The sequence below is a fragment of the Mustela lutreola genome, chromosome 1 (assembly GCF_030435805.1).
Source record: "Mustela lutreola isolate mMusLut2 chromosome 1, mMusLut2.pri, whole genome shotgun sequence".
NCBI lineage: Eukaryota > Metazoa > Chordata > Mammalia > Carnivora > Mustelidae > Mustela > Mustela lutreola.
The window spans coordinates 6,307,098-6,324,593 of NC_081290.1; the positions used below are offsets into that span (position 1 = coordinate 6,307,098).

At 42.6% G+C, this 17,496-nt stretch overlaps 1 protein-coding gene across 7 annotated transcripts in view; it reads left to right on the forward strand.

Moving 5' to 3' along the window:
• The window catches only part of CCDC158 (coiled-coil domain containing 158), a 93,725-nt gene that overhangs the window by 10,065 nt on the left and 66,164 nt on the right, over window positions 1-17,496 (forward strand). For 5 of the 7 annotated variants that reach the window (XM_059158911.1, XM_059158946.1, XM_059158918.1 and 2 more), the window contains 2 exons: window positions 5,061-5,204; window positions 11,026-11,243. In XM_059158911.1, the coding sequence (XP_059014894.1) occupies window positions 5,135-5,204; window positions 11,026-11,243 (288 nt within the window). In that variant the 5' untranslated portion in view covers window positions 5,061-5,134. Of the gene's footprint in view, window positions 1-124; window positions 223-5,060; window positions 5,205-11,025; window positions 11,244-17,496 lie in introns of those variants that run through there. The other 2 variants (XM_059158933.1, XM_059158954.1) reach the window with 2 other exon arrangements.

The following is a 17,496-nucleotide window of genomic DNA, read 5'->3' on the forward strand; positions in this document are numbered from 1 at the left end:
TTTAAATGAGAGCTCCCCCCCCCACCATAGCAATCTCTTCTATTTAGAACATTTGAATTGCCTAGCAATCTTGACTAACATTCCATTTCTTCTAATTCTTCATGGAATGTCTTCCTATCTGCTACTAATTTCCTAAAAATGATAGTACAAAACACATTAAAGTAGAATTTATCTAACTGTGGTTTTGACAGATGGCACTTCAGTAATCAAAAAGGAGAAACCGTGAGTGAAATAAAATGGAGTTCTGTTCAATGAAAATTCTCTTTTGCTCACAGGGTTTAAAAAAATGTTTACTGGGATGCCTGGGTGGCTCAGTTGGTTAAGCGGTTGCCTTCGGCTCAGGTCATGATCCCAGCGTCCTGGGATCGAGTCCCACATCGGGCTCCTTGCTCGGCGGGGAGCCTGCTTCTCCCTCTGCCTCTGCTTGCCTCTCTGTCTGCCTGTGCTCACTCTCTCTGACAAATAAATAATAAGTAAAATCTTTAAAATAAAATGTTTACCTTTCTGCTTACAGTCGTAAATTACTGTATAAATAATAAGCAGTATGTCATATATGATCTTCCTTTTCCCATCATTTTGATGGTCCTTGCCTGTATGTCTTTAGTTTTTTCCAAGAAAATTGGGATTCTGATTCATTGCTTTGATTTATTGTTTTTCTGTTTTCTACCTCAATAATTTCTGTTTGTATCTTTATTATTTCCTATCATGTGCTATCTTTTGTTTTGCTTTTTTTCTTTTTGTGTTAGAGATTTCGTTCCCTTTTTGTCATTCTCTCATTTTTATTGAAACAAGTGTGTAAGACCAGGAATTCTCCTTTTTTCACCGCTTTATGGTGTCTCAGATGCTCGCGCACTGTGCTTATTGTCTTTATTGTTTGGAAATTCTTTAATTTCCCTTTATATGCTCTTGAGCACACAACAGTAATTTAATAGGAGGTCTTTGAATTTCTAAGTACAAAGGCGTTTTTGCTTTGGGGTTTCATTTTTCCTTTCTAGTTTTATGACCTTATGACCAGAAAATGTTTGTAACATTTTTACTTTTATGAACCTGCTAATATTTCTTTTCTTTTCTTTTCTTTTCTTTTTTAAGGTGTATGTATTAGAGAAAGAGAGAGAGAGAGAGAGAGAATATGCATGTGCCAGGGATGTGGGGGCAGAAGCAGAGGGAGAAGGAAAGAGAGACTCCCAAGCAGACTCCGCACAGAGTGTGGAGCCTGACGCAGAGCTTGATCTCAGGACCCTGAGATCATGACCTGAGCAGAAACCAAGAGTCTCTTGCTCAACCAGCTGAGCCACCCAGGCGCCTGTGGAACCTGCTGATCTTTTATTTGTGCCCTAGAATATTACTGGTCCTTGTCAGTGCTCCCTCCATGTGTGCTTGAGCAGAAGGTATGTTCTCCATTACCGCGTGTCCTGTTTGATCTTATTGAAGTCTACCGTGGTGAGGATTTCTTCTAAATCTTTTATATCCTTACTTACTTTCTGTCAGTGTGACCTGTCTCATACTGAACAGCCCGTTAAGGTCTCGCTATCACTGTTTCTAGCCCTTACTGCATCTCCTGTAACGGATGTTTTCTCTACGGGGGTGCTGGGTTAAATGGCACAGAAAGTCGGTTGTACCTTTATTGTGGGTTGTGGCTTCTCACGTTGTCTTATGTGATGCTCTGCCTTGAGGACTACCTGGTCTGGTAGGTATCAGGATTTTAACTGGTGCTTTCTTACTGTTTTCATTCTCCTGGCAGATCTTTGTCCATCACTTTATTTGTAGTCTTTTTGAATCAGTGCCTTTAAGTGTCCTTTTGTATAGAGAAAGACTTGAAATTTTTAAAAGCTGATTTCAAAATCCTTTGAATAGGCAAGTTAAGTCCCATCATGTTGAGTGATAAGACTTTTATGTTTGGTCTATATTCTGTCACAGTTTTCTTACATTATATTCTAGGGATAAAACTACTATGTATTTTATTTACCGTTTTTTTTTTTTTAATGTTTCTCCTTTTTCTTTGAAAACATTTTTTTGTTGGGGCACCTTGGAGGCTGTGAGATCCAAGCTCCCCGATGGGTTCCAAATGCAGCCTGCTTGAGATTCTCCGTCCCCCGCCATCCCTCTCTGGCGCTCCTCCCTGATCTGGCTCTATATAAAAAAATGATTTTTGTCACTTAAGAAGGTTTGTATTTTTATTTTAGTGGTAACCTTCACATAAATACTTATTGTAATACACCTATAAACAGACCCTTTTTCCTCTTACTGAACTCTGCTTTCTGTCATTTTAAATGGTATTTTTTGACAACCAGTGGTCTTCTACTTTTCCCCTTTTTTTAGTTCTTATCTCCCCATTTCAAGTTGCATTTGTTCTCTTTTTTACCCACACATAATATTTGTATATTATTCTTCAGTGCCATCACTCTAACCCATGTTTTAGTTTTGGTTTTACAACTGAATAGGTAACATTAGCCATCAGACCTTCTGCACACTTTCTCCAGTTATTTTTTCAAAGATTTTATTTATTTATTTGTCAGAGAGAGAGAGAGAGAAAGTACAGGCAGGGGGAATGGCAGGCTAAGGGAGAAGTGGCTCCCCACTGAGCAAGGAGCCGATGCAGGACTCGATGCGAGGACCATGGAATTAAGACCTGAACCAAAGGCAGGTGCTTAACTTACTGAGCTACCCAGGCATCCTATATGGGTTTCTGTTTTGGGTTTTTGTTTTTTTTTTTATGTTTATTTTCATCTTTTTTCCAGAGTTCATTTTGGAAAATTTCAAACTAGAAAACAAAAGATTTTCACCAGTTGTTCACGATTTGCCATATTCACCTGTCATCTTCTGGTCCGATGAAGCTCACCTCCTCTTGCAGATTCCTCAGAAGGGGCGCATGCATACAGTGTTCTGGCACATTCAGAACTGTTTTTCTGTGGCTTTGACTCTTTCAAAAATCCTGGCTGGATATAGTGTCCTTGGTTTCCACTTTCTTTTGTTTCTTTAAAATACTGCTCCGCTATTGCCTTGCTTTGTATGTTATTTTTGCATAATATGATGCCATCTTGATGTTCTTGCCTTTGTAAATTCTTTCTTTCTTTCTTTCTTTTTTGCCCGAAGGCCCTTAGGATTTTTTCCATCTTTAAATTCTTAATATGGTTTTATTAGGGTATGTCTCAGAGTTGATCATTCTTGGTCACTATTCCCTAGTGTGAAAAGGTATAGTAGATTCAGGCCTTCCTTTATTTCTAGGAAACTTTCTTTGGTCATAGTTTGAAATAATAGTTCCATTTCACTGTCCTGGCTTTTCTTCTTCAGGGCACCGGCGATGCCATGTCCGGGCTCCTGTGCCTGCCCACCCCCCGCTCATTCACTTCCTCTCTCCGCCTTTTCACTTGTTTTCCTCTTCTGTTTTCATTCCAGTCTGTTCTCCCTTGGTGTCCCCTGTAATCTGGGCTGCTTTTTTGGTCCAATATGGTCTTTTTCTTCTCTTTCTTTCCTGACCTCAGCCAACTCTCCCTTCCTTCCTGTTTGTTTGGTGTGTTTCTTGGTTTGACATTTCTGACTCAAGGCTGATTTTTCACATGCTCAAATGCTGGCTTGGGAATATCTCGTCGGGTTTGCACCAGTAGCGTTACAGTTTTCTCTGACTTCATGTTTGTCAGTGCAGTGAGACGGGGACACTTTTTAATCAGCAGATTTTATTCACATTTTCTGATATTTTTGTAGTAGTTTTGTGGACCTGGCCTGCTTTTATCGAGTCCTTGTGTCTTGTGGACAGGCTTGGGTTTGAGGGCGCCCTCCCTCTTCCGGGCACCTTCTGTAGCGTGTGGTGGTGCATGAGTGGGGGTGGAAAGAGGCTTGGCTTATCTTGCTTCCTTTTGTCTGTCGGTGCCTGAACTGTCCCTGCTCCCTCCTTTGTGACCATGTCTGCTGCGGAGATCACCTCTTCTTCTCCAGAAACAGTGCTCCTTTGAGGTGCTACTTCTGGGTCCCCTCATTTGCAAGCCATCTGACCCAGTAGCCGCGGCTGGGGACTACCCAGTCGCAACCTGAGCCTAACATCTGGGCTTTTCCTGTTCCATTTCTGCGGTGCGTAAGCCTGTGCTGCTCTCAGCCCTCCGTTGTCCTCTGCTCCTTTTAGGTTTTCCGGCCTCGCCCCTCCCATTCTCCACGCGTACCTGCCCACGGGGCTGGCGGGTGGGCCGTAGGAGCAATCTGGGAACACATTTTGCCTCTGCTAACAGATAATTTGAAGGTTGTCGTATCCTCTGTCATCTGGGGTTGCCGAAGGCATAGAGCCCATGTGCTTTTATTCATTTGTCGTCCTTACTGATTTTATAGGTTTTGTTTTGTTTTGTTTTGTTTTTTTGAAGATTTTATTTATTTATTTTCGCCAGAGAAAGAAAGAGAGCAGTCACGACCAGGGGCAGGAGGGGCAGAGGGAGAAGCAGACTCCCAGCCGAGCAAGGAGCCCACACAGGACTCCATCGCAGGACCCTGGGATCACAACCTGAGCCAAAGGCAGACCCCAACAACTGAGCCACCCAGGCACCCTGATTTCGTAGTAGTTTTCAGAGGATGAGGGGTGAGATTGAGAATCAGGCCACCACCATCATTCTCCAAACCCAGGAGTCCTCTTGGCCTAATCTAAAATTATGAGCACTGTTTGACATTAAAGAAGTTTTTCAGCTTTTAGTAATGATTTCCAATTTGCTGATTTGGGATTTATTTTTATTTATTATTATTTTTTACTTTATTTCTTTTTACTGATTGTGACTTTTCACTAAGGAGATATTTTCTACCATTATTTGACAATGTCACTAGAGTGCTAACCACCGTTGTAATTAAAAAATTAGGTTTTGATTTTCAGGTTGTCTTCAGTAAGCTACTTAGATATTAAAAGCAATAATTTCTAAAATAAGATGCTATTCACTCATTTTATGTAGTGATAATATATTTATGTATAAGTATTTTTCTGGCGAAGAGTTACTACTAAATTTGAAATATGAATGGAGTCAGTCCCTCTTCTATGAATTTTGTTCTCATAGTACCTTATTAATAAAGATCGAACCCCTGTCTTATAGATAAGAAACAGAAGAATCGAAAAGGGAAGCACTCGTATTTCCAGATTCTTTAAGAAGAGGTAGCAGTATTTAATATGGAACCAAAAGCTGGTGAATCAAATAATGAAGATCTTTTATCAAGCAGTGGTGTCACATCCAATGGAGGTGTGTGTTCTTTATCAAACGAAATGGGAACATTGGAATTAAATAGCCTTCATAATATTTATTCAGGCTGTTGTTTTTTAGTATATTTTGGTTTTTACTGCAGAGCACAGATGGTGGTCATGAATGTTTATTGTTGAAAATTCTACTTTGTGAGGCAGAAACTGTTTAGTCTTTTAAAAATAGTGTATCTGTTTTTTAGCAAATGTTTACATTACTTTTTTGGTCTAAAAATTGTTTCCATGTTGAGGGACTACAAGGTGTTCCATGTTTCCCTAACGCCTTCTCTTCCCCGGTCCGCTTGAAGCCCGATTCCTGCGTCAGTTTGACCCTTTCCCGCTCCCCACGCCACCCCGTCCTGCGTGCTCCTGGTGTAGGCGGTGGCTCTCGAGTCCAGTCTTCCCCCTCCATCTCTACTGACCTGGCTCCGGCCCCTTCCCCTCCCCCTGAACCCATCTCAGTCCAAGGCCAGGGGCAGCTGGCAGGAAAACAGTAACAGAAGTGATAGATAGGCAGAACGATGCAGGGCAACTGGGAAGGAGTTGGTGTTGACCTTGCTGCGAAGCGTCATAGGGGGAAGCCGGGCAGGCACAGCCGCAGGAAGCTGCTACCAGCCTTGGGCTAGAAGGACCACGAGAAGAGGAAATGTCAGGAGGGCGGGAAGGCAAGAGCTCACACCACCAGCAGCAGGGCTGCGGGAAGGGGGCTGCAGTGGTGTGGGGCGGGAGCAGAAGCCCACTGACGGCCAGAAGCCCAGCTGAGGCTGTGAGAGGGACTGGTGCACAGTGTCTCCGTCCTGCAGCCTCTGGATCTTCCCAGCACCTCCCTCAGTGGCGTCCCAGGAGAGGGGCTGGGAAGGCAGCCTGGGGAAAGTAGCTCACTGCGGCACCCGGCAGGACGGAGCGCTAGAGGACAGACCTGCCGGCAGTCAGGCCAGTGGCCTGCACGCTCCGATTGCTTGCCCTGCCTGGCTCGCTCATCCAGAAGAATGCACCCAAAGTTTATTCTCAGTTGCAGATCTGTTGTCTTACTGGTCTGCTTAACCACTTTTATTTCAGCACTTATTTTGAGAAGACTTTGCTTTTTAGGCTGCTTTTACTGTCCTGAGGTGCCTCTGTCCCCTCCATGCTGCCGTGCCCATCTTCCCGCCCAGTTCCGCACACGCACATCCCTGCACACTCTGTCCCTCGCACTCATCAGGGCTGCAGCACTTAGCTCCTGGGTTGTCTCTCCCTCCTCAGGCTCACCATCATCCCAGGATATCACTGTCCCGTCTTAGACCCATCTTAGACTCATCTTAGAGTTTCTTCACCTTTTTAGTTCTTCTCACCTTGACATTGACTCTAGCCACACCCACTTCTCTTACTTGGATCTTATTACCAAGAGCTGTTAGACTTCTGAAATCCAACCCCCTGTCTTCTAGCCCTGTCCCTCCCTCCCTCCTAGAGCACCTGCTCTTCTGCCTCATGGAAGGAGTGATTCTCAACCATGGCTCCGTGTCAGAATCACTTTTTGAGGTTTTAAACACTCATATGGCTTAGAGCCACACCTAGAGACTCTGATTCAATAAGTCTGGAATGGGGCTTAGGTACCAGTGGATTTTTTTTTTTAAGGCTCCCCAGTTGACCCTGATTTCCAAAGAGGGTTGAGAACAACTGCTCTAGATTCTGCCATTTTCTCCTAAATTAAAACCTCTTCTTATCCTCACTTTCTTTTTTGTGTCATTCATTATTTCAGCCAGCCTCTTGCCGGTCTCTTCAACTTCCTCTTTCTCTTACTCTTTTGTTGCACTCTTACAGGAAAACCCCCATCTTTATCAGGCTGACTGCATTCTCCATTTTCCTACTGGGTTTCCGGAAGATTCTGCTAGAGAAAATATACAGACTGTGGATTTCCCGTCAGTTTGCCGCGTCACCGTCAGAGTCTCCCATCTCATCTCTCTCCTTGATCCTGCTAGAGGAGACTCACGAGCTTAGCCAGTTCCCTCTCCAGTTTCCCTCAATACTTATTTCAAAATTATGCCATTCTTAGGTACTTCTTTCTCACAGATAACTTTATTTCCTAATTTCCTAAGGACATCTAATATCTGTCCATCCATTTCTGCAAACTACTGCCTTCTGGCTTTTGAATCCAGTAGTCCAATAAAATCACTCTGGCCAATGTGACTTAATTTTCTCTTTTTCACCAAGTTCAGTGGCCTCTTATCCCCCCCAACATTTTGTTTTGAAATTTTTTAAGCTATTAAAAAGTAGTACATTGAATACCTTACACTTGGTGCAGCAGTTGTCAACATTTTTATATTTGCTTTATCTCTGTATGTATGATTTGTGTTTCACTTACCTGAAATTGAAGGCATCATGGTTCTTGCCTCAAAATCTGAACATGCATCTCCTTCGATAAGGATGATTTCCTACATCACCACATTATCATGCCTCAGAAAATCACTGTCAGTGCGATGTCATCTGATTTGCAATCATATTAAAATTTACGCAGTTGACCTCATAAAAAGTCTTCCTTGGTTGTGTGTGTGTGTGTGTGTGTGTGTAACAATAGCAGAGATGAATTGTATTTAGTGGTTGTTCCCTTCATCCTTGCTCCGTTGTTGTTTCTCACGGCATAGGCGTTAAGAGGCTGGACTAGCTGTATTATAGAATATCCGACATTTTAGATTTCTCTGGTTGTTTCTCATCTTTAGACTCGGGTTAAACTCATTTGGCAAGAGTTTGTGAATATCCTAGTGCTAAATAGTTTTTTATCCAGGGGTCGTGGTGTCAATTGAAGATTCTTGCCCGAAGCAAGGATTACATTTTTGATTTTCTAATTTTACCATAGTCATTAGCTGACACTCCTCAGGAAAGAAGAGCTTCCCCTTCATCATTATTGCCCTCCATCCGTCTGTAGATTGTCCTTAGTTCAAAGTCCTATAATGCATTGCTGCCACTATTGGTTATTTTTTTTTATATATTTTTAGAGATTTTTATTTTTTCCTCAAGTTTTTTTTAAATTTATTTTTTATTTATTTTCAGCATAACAGTATTCATTATTTTTGCACCACACCCAGTGCTCCATGCAATCCGTGCCCTCTATAATACCCACCACCTGGTACCCCAACCTGCCCCCCAACCCGCCACTATTGTTTTTGGTTCTCAATTGTATCGTGTCTGGCCAGTCCTTTTCGGCTGGTTCCTGTCCTTAGAACGTGACCCACTTCCCTGCTTTCTGGCACATCCGAACGGCCCCGGCTCTCACTGGGTTTGACTTCTTCCCCCAGGCCTGGAATGAGCCATTTCTCTAAGGAGCCCAGGTTCCCTTCAGTAGAGAATAATAATAAAGAATCCAGAGTCTCATGTGCATATTGCTACTGAGGTATCATTTTTGTCTGGAACATTCAGTGGATAAAGCTTCAAAATAGATTTTTTTTTTTTAAATCTCAGATTCGCATGGATGACTCACATTCAAATCCGGTACCATGGAGTCCTCCTCATCTTCCCTCATTCCATGTCTGCATCTCCCCTACCGTGAAATTCTAGTTTCCAAAACCCTCAGCACATTTGTTCATTTTCTCTCTTGCACAGTCCATACAAGAGTTTCCGAATTACAGCTGCGCTCCCACCGGGACACGCTGGCGCCTAAGAGAGTCTCTCTAAGCCCACGCACAGAGGGCTGCGCTCTGAAGTCATTTGAAGGAACTGTCTTTCTCAGTGGCATGTTACAGACTTACTATAAAGTTTCTTCCTGTTAGTGTTCAACTTCATTTTATTTTTAGAATATATAAAACAGGTACCTGGCTCCGAAGGAAAAGCTTAGCGGAAGGCACTTCGGTGGAGTTTGGCTGCGGCCCCTCTCCCTTCCGCTGGATCTCCGCCCCTCCCTGTCCCCCCGGAGAGAACCATTTTCTGTGTTTTATTGTTTTATGTTTATATTTCGTATTTCTGTATGTCTGTTCGGTTTTAATCTTCCAGTGTCTCTTTCCACGCCTCCCCGGCAGACGTGTGCACGGGCCTGACCCGATTGCTCCCGCTCCTCCTCTCTTACACAGAGGAGGGATGTTAACCTATTCAAGGGACAACTATCAAGGCGTTTATGGACATATGTTCAAAGCACCACAGTTTGCCCTCTGGTCACAAATTATTTACTTTTCTCCCACATGCAAAGCACATTCTCTCTCTCCCAGGAAGGCCCTAACAGTCTCATCCTGTTACAGCTTCCGTCCGTTCAAAGGCCAGAACATCCCTATTGAAACTAGATTCAGGTTTGGATGAAGCTTTTCAGTTGTACAGCTCCCTGAGTCGCGTTCGTCATCTGAAGACCCGTGACAGCCGACGTCCAGTGGCAGACCCGCATCTGTCAGAGCTACTGCTCCACACGGGGACAACAGGAGGCACAGGGTCTGTCCCAGTTCTGAAACCCAACTGAGCACAGGCTGACCATTCCCAGATTAGCGCTCAGGCCTGGGAATCACTCCCCCTCATTCTTGGTGCCTTTTTCTGGACTCTTGGGTCAACTCTGAGACGTTCTCTCTCTCTCTCTCTCTCTCTCTCTTTTTAAGATTTTATCTGTGTAATTGAAAAGAGAGAGCACGTAAGCATGGGGAGGGGCAGACGGAGAAGGGGAGGGAGACGCAGGCCCCGCACGGAGCTGGCAGCCGGATGCGGGGCTCAATCCCCACCCCAGGACTCTGGGATCTTGACCTGAGCCAGAGGCAGCTGCTTGACTTACTGAGCCTCCCCGGGGCCCCATGAGAACTCCTTCCTTTACATGAAGGGCAGCCTGTGTGTTCAGCCGGGGGCTCCCCAGCCGGCTCATGGGAAGGCCTCTTTCCGTCTCACACTCTCAGTCACTCGGTCCAAACCGTTGCTGTTTCTTGAACATAATTCTCTAATATCTTTGTGTTTCTTCTGCGACCCTTGCTGGGTTTTGCTCCCTTGTCTTCCCTTTAAATACAGGTGTTTCCTTGGAGCACTCTCTTCGTCCTCTGTTTTCCCTTTATACACTGCCCCTGGATCATCCCGTTGACTTCAGGGGTTCACTAGAACTCAGATGCTGATGGTTCCCAAATTCCTGCTCCGAAGCAGGCCGACTCCTCGACTCGTAAATGAAGCAGCCTTGTTTGGAGGTTGAAGCGCGAGAGCCCTTGAGAGCTCTTTGACACCACCCGGGCTTCTCCTTCCCACATGTATTTCTCAAGTCCATACCCTGTGTCCGACCCCACTGTCTCTGCTTTAGGGTAGACACTTGCCATGTCTTGCCTGCGTCGATGAAAGCCTTCTCCGACTTGATTCTCTCCCTCAGTTTCATCCCCGTCCAGAGCATTCTCCACACTGAAGCCGGACGGCCTTTTCAGACCTCAAACCTAGTGAGCTACTCTCTTACTCTGAAATCCATTTCATAACTTTCAAGACAAAAGTCAAGCTCCTCGGCATGACCACAGCGTCCTTCGTGCTCTGGCCTATATCTTCATTCTCGGATCTGGCTACTTCTTTCCTGTCAGGAATATCTGTGCTGTCGCGAGCCGCCTCACCGTTAGTGATCGTGCTCCCGCGGCCTACACTGCCCTTTCTCTTCTCCTTAATATACTTCAAGGCTCCTTCCCCTCGGCTATCCCTTGATCGCTATCAAGCAGAACTCCCTCCTCCTCCCAGCTCTGCTTTTTCCCTAGTGCTTGTCTCTCTCAGAGCTCTTCCCAACCCTTTCCTGGTCTGTTTCCCCCCCCCCCCCCGAGACCTGGAGTATCTTCGGGGTTCACTAAGGAAATCACCTGGGAAAATGTGGACCACAGAACTATTTTATTAGTACGTTGATTGGTTCATTCTTTAATATTTAGGTTCTTCAAGCCCGTTTTTTATGTCATCTATTCGTGGCACAATCATTGAAAACACGGCTTCAGCTGCGACATTGACACAAATTCCTTTTTTCCCCAAATATGAAGTGGAACTCGATTCTCCTAGAAAAGTCATCCCGTACCCTGGAAAGGAACACATCGAACGTGTTTTGCAAGAATATTCACATCAAGTCAAAGATCTGCAGAGAAGACTGAATGAAGTGAGTTGTGTTCTTTCTTTTCTTCTAGAACTTGATGCCGTTTGGGGATGGCAAGGAGGCACGTTGCCTTGGAGCAAAACCTAAACCTACTGAAAGAAACACTTAATGATAGATTTATTGGTTAAACTTACTAATTTGGCTTATGCCTTCTGTTTCAGTATTAAGAATTGAACACATGAAGTTTATATGCTTATTTTTATTTTGTTAATAGAATGCCTTGGTTTCATGGCTAATCTTAATTAAACTTGACTAGTTCAAAATATTATAATTAATGATGTTTATCTGTAATTAAGTAATTGGTCCAACCTGCTGTCCTGCTATCATGTTATCTTGTTTTCCTTTTTCTTTAATTTTTTTAAGATTATTTCTTTATTTGAGAGCGAGTGCGCAAGCTTGGGGGAGGGGCAGAAGGAGAGGCAGACTCCTTGCCCAGCAGGAAGCCTGACACGGTGACACGAATTCAATCCCAGGACCCCTCAGATCATGACCTGAGTGACAGATGCTTAACTGAGCCACCCAGGCGCCCTGATACCTTGTTTTCCTTTACAAAACAATTGTGGGGATAGGTTTTTAGATATATGTGTCTACATAAGAGCTAAATAATATATAAAAGTTATTTGCTATTTTTTTTTATATTTGCTAAAAATTTTTAAGTGGACCTTATGTAGAACAAAGCCAGCTTTAGGCAGATTTACAGTTGTAAACTGGGTCCCAGGAGTCTGTGGTCTGAAAGTGAAACTCACCATCGTACTCAGAGCCTTTCATGATATCACCCCTCTCTGTACATTGTAGCCTCATCTACTACCTGTTCCCCAAATGCACCCTCCATTGCAATAATGTTATTTGCTCTTCCCTGGAGGTAGCGTGCTTTTCTAGGGCTTCATGCTTTTGCGCAGGCCATTTCCTCCTCTTTACCATGTCTGCCTGGCAGATTCTTATTATCCATCAAGACTCAGCTCAAGCATTTTCTTCTCTGAGTCCTTTGCTCTAAACAGCATTAGGAACGCTCTCTACACAGCTGTCGCCCTGTGTGCACGTCTGCTGCAGTATTTAGGTCATGTCACTGTATTCATTCGTTAACAAATTGTTCTCCCTCATTCAGACTGCGTAAGCACACTCGGGAAAAACTACAGCTTTATTAGGTGCTGAAATCATGTGCTATTGTATTATGTGCAGTGATGCAGAGATGAGGAAGGTAGGACTCATAAGGGGTTCGTAGACTTGAAGAGGATCTGGCATATAAACAGTGCTAATTCCTCACGGTAAGTGCACTCGTGAAGGGGGGGATGGGTGGGTGGACGGATGGATGAAGCAGAGACACCGGTGAGGGAAAGAAACTGTGTCTTAATTCATTTCCCCCGCCCATCCTCTGGCAGAAAATCTGACACTTGATTGGCTCCCAGTAAATATGTGTTACATCGCTAATAAATAACAGGGCTGTTTGGAGACTTGTGATATTTAGCACGAACCTCCTATGCAACAGGTGTGCTGGGTGCTGGATGTATAAAGATGGAAAAGATGTGGCCGTGTCTGCGTACACATGTACGGTCCGCGGCTGAGATAGTTAAATAGACAATGGAGGTAACCGTGAGATCTGTGCTGCAGTCGGGGAGGCAGTGACGCTAAAGTCACTTGCTGCTGACGCTGCTTTTCGTATTTGACTTTCCAGTAACACTTCACACAGGTGATTATCCGCTGCCTCTTGAAGCACTCTTTTCTCCTGGAGAAACTCTTGATTTTCCTTGAGCTTATTTGCCTTCAGTTTCTTGTTCCAACAAAACCATCTGAAAACACTCAACAGTGAGCCCATGGCTTCTGTTCCCATCTACATGCCAGTACATGCTCAGCTTATATTTCTAGTACGGACCTCTCCCCTTAGCTCTGCGCCGGTTAGTATACCCATGTACCTACCTGACATTTCTACTTGAAATGTTTCTGAGGCTCCGCCAACTTAGCCTTCCTAGCGAGATACATGAACTTCCCCCAAACTCACTCTTCTCCCACTGTCCCTTTCAACTATATGTGTGCCACCTTTACATAGTGGTACGATCCCATCTTGTTTCATTTATTCTTTTCCTACCCTCCAACCCCCCCATGTGGCATCTCCACTTCTTCATATCAGGGAGATCATATGATAGTTGTCTTTCTCTGATTGACTTACTTTGCTAAGCATAATACCCTCTAGTTCCATCCACATTGTCACAAATGGCAAGATTTCATTTCTTTTGATGGCTGCATAGTATTCCATTGTGTATATATACCACATCTTCTTTATCCATTCGTCTGTTGATGGACATCTAGGTTCTTTCCATAGTTTGGCTATTGTGGACATTGCTGCTATAAACATTCGGGTGCACGTGCCCCTTCGGATCACTACGTTTGTATCTTTAGGGTAAATACCCAGTAGTGTGATTCCTGGGTAGTTCTAATTTCATCTTTTTGAGGAACCTCCATGCTGTTTTCCAGAGTGGCTGCACCAGCTTGCATTCCCACCAACAGTGTAGGAGGGTTCCCCTTTCTCCACATCCTCGCCAGCATCTGTCATTTCCTGACTTGTTAATTTTAGCCATTCTGACTGGCATGAGGTGGTATCTCATTGTGGTTTTGATTTGTATTTCCCTGATGCCGAGTGATATGGAGCACTTTTTCATGTGTCTGTTGGCCATCTGGATGTCTTCTTTGCAGAAATGTCTGTTCAAGTCTTCTGCCCATTTCTTGATTGGATTTTTTGTTCTTTGGGTGTTGAGTTTGCTAAGTTCTTTATAGATTTTGGACACTAGCCCTTTATCTGATATGTCGTTTGCAAATATCTTCTCCCATTCTGTCAGTTGTCTTTTGGTTTTGTTAACTGTTTCCTTTGCTGTGCAAAAGCTTTTGATCTTGATGAAATCCGAATAGTTCATTTTTGCCCTTGCTTCCCTTGATTTTGGTGAGGTTCCTAGGAAGATGTTGCTGTGGCTGGGGTCAAAGAAGTTGCTGCCTGTGTTCTCCTCAAGCATTTGGATGGATTCCTTTCTCACATTGAGGTCCTCCATCCATTTTGAGTCTATTTTTGTGTGTGGTGTAAGGAAATGGTCCAATTTCATTTTTCTGCATGTGGCTGTCCAATTTTCCCAACACCATTTGTTGAAGAGGTTGTCTTTTTTCCATTGGACATTCTTTCCTGCTTTGTCGAAGATTAGTTGACCATAGAGTTGAGGATCCATTTCTGGGCTTTTTATTCTGTTCCATTGATCTATGTGTCTGTTTTTGTGCCAGCACCCTACTGTCTTGATGACAGCTTTGTAATAGAGCTTCAAGTCTGGAATTGTGATGCCACAAACTTCGGCTTTCTTTTTCAACATTCCTCTGGCTATTCGGGGTCTTTTCTGGTTCCATATAAATTTTAGAATCATTTGTTCCATTTCTTTGAAAAAAAATTGATGATATTTTGATAGGAATTGCATTAAATGTGTAGATTGCTTTAGGTAGCATAGACATTTTCACAATATTTGTTCTTCCAATCCATAAGCATGGAACTTTTCCCATTTCTTTGTGCTTCCTCAATTGCTTTCATGAGTGCTTTATAGTTTTCTGAGTACAGATTCTTTGCCTCTTTGATTAGGTTTATTCCTAGGTATCTTATGGTTTGGGGTGCAATTGTAAATGGGATCGACTCTTTAATTTATCTTTCTTCTGTCTTGCTTTTGCTGCATAGAAATGCAACTGATTTCAGTGCATTTATTTTATATCCTGACACTTTACTTAATTCCTGTATGAGTTCTAGCAGTTTTGGAGTGGAGTCTTTGGGTTTTCCACACACAGTATCATACCATCTGCAAAGAGTGAGAGTTTGACTTCTTTGCTGATTCAGATGCCTTTTATTTCTTTTTGTTGACTGATTGCTGAAGCTAGGACTTCTGGTACTATGTTGAAAAACAGTAGTGATAGTGGACAGTCCTGCAGTGTTCCTGACCTGAGGGGAAAAGCTGAGATCTTTTCACCATTGGGAATGATATTTGCTGTGGGTTTTTCATAGATGGCTTTGATGATATTGAGATATGTACCCTCTATCCCTACACTATGAAGAGTTTTGATCAAGAAAGGATGCTGTAATTCATCAAATGTTTTTTCAGCATCTATTAAGAGTATCATATGGTTCTTGTTCTTAAAGTATTGTGTCACACTCAATGATTTGCGGATGTTGAACTAACCTTGCAGCCCTGGAATAAATCCCACTTGGTCATGGTGACTAATCATTTTAATGTACTGTTGGATCCTATTGTTCATCAGGGATATTGGTCTATAATTCTCCTTTTTGATAGGGTCTTTGTCTGGTTTGGGGATAGAGATAATGCTGACCTCATGAGTTTGGAAGATTTCCTTCCACTTCTTTTTTTTTTTTTGGAACAGTTTCAGGAAAATGGGTACTAATTCTTCTTTAAATGTTTGGTAGAATTCTCCTGGGAACCTGTCTGGTGCAAGGATCTTGTGTTTTGGGAGATTTTTGATGACTGCTTCAATTGCCTTACTGGTTACGGGTCTGTTCAGGTTTTCTATTTTGTCCTGGTTCAGTTTAGGTAGTTTATATGTTTCTGAGAATTTCTTCCAGATTGTCAAATTTGCTGGCATATAGTTGCTCATAATATGTTCTTATAATTGTTTTTATTTCTTTGGTGTTGGTTGTGGTCTCTCCTCTTTCATTCATGATTTTATTAATTTGGGTCCTTTCTCTTTTCTTTTTGATAAGTTTGGCTAGGAGTTTATTAATCTTATTCTTTCAAAGAACCAGCTCCTAGTTTCATTAATCTGTTCTACTATTTTTTGGTTTCTTTTTCATTGACTTCTGCTCTGATTTTTATTATTTCTCTTCTTCTGATGGGTTTGGGCTTTATTTGCTCTTCTTTCTCCAGCTCCTTTAGGTGTAGTGTTATGTTGTGTATTTGAGAACTTTCTTGTTTCTTGAGAAAGGCTCAAATCACTGTATACTTTCCTCTCAGGACTGCCTTTGCTGTGTCCCAAAGATTTTGAACAGTTGTGTTTTCATTTTCATTTGTTTCTATGAATTTTTAAAATTCTTCTTTAATTTCCTGGTTGACCCATTCATTCTTTAGTACGATGCTCTTTTAGCCTCCATGTATTTGAGGTCTTTCCAACTTTCTTTTTGAAGATGAGTTCTAGTTTCAAAGCCTTGTGGTCTGAAAATATGCAGGGAATGATCCCAATCTTTCGGTACTGGTTGAGACCTGATTTGTGACCCAGGATATGACCTATTCTAGAGAATGTTCCATGTGTACTAGAGGAGAGTGTGTAATCTATTGCTTTAGGATGGAATGTTCTGAATATATCTGTGATGTTCATCTGGTCCAATATGTCATTTAAAGCCTTTATTTCCTTGTTGATCTTTTGCTTAGGTAATCTGTCCATTTCAGTAAGAGGGTTGTTAAAGTCCCCTACCATTACTGTATTATTGTCAATGTGTTTCTTTGATTTTGTTATTAATTGGTTTATATAATTGGCTGCTCCCATTTTAGGGACATAGATATTTAAAATTGTTAGACATTCTTGTTGGACAGATCCTTTAAGTATAATATAATGTCCTTCTTCATCTCTTATTGTAGTCTTCGGCTTAAAATTTGTCCGATGGGAGGATTGCCACCCCAGCTTTCTTTTGATGTCCATTAGGATGGTAAATTGTTTTCCACCCCTTCACTTTAAATCTGGAGGTGTCTTTGTGTCTAAAATGAGTTTCTTATAGACAGCATATCTATGGGTCTTATTTTTTATCCATTCTGATACCCTGTGTCTTTTGATTGGGGTATTTAGTCCATTTACATTTACAGTAACTATTGAAAGATATGAATTTAGTGCCATTGTATTGCCTGTAAGTTGACTGTTACTGTATATTGTCCCTGTTCCTTTTTGGTCCACTTTCAGGCTCTGTCTTTGCTTAGAGGACCCCTTTCAATATTCCCTGTAATGCCAGTTTGGTGTTTACAAAATCTTTCAGTTTTTGTTTGTCCTGGAAACTTTTTATGTCTCCTCCTATTTTCAATGACAGCCTAGCTGGATATAGTATTCTTGGATGCATATTTTTCTCATTTATTGCTCTGAATATACCATCCCATTCCTTTCTGATCTGCCAGGTCTCTGTGGATAGGTATGCTGCCAATCTAATGTTTCTCCTGTTGTAGATTACAGACCTCTTGTCCCAAGCTGCTTTAAGGATTTTCTCTTTGTCTCTGAGACTTGGAAGTTTTACTATTAGATGATG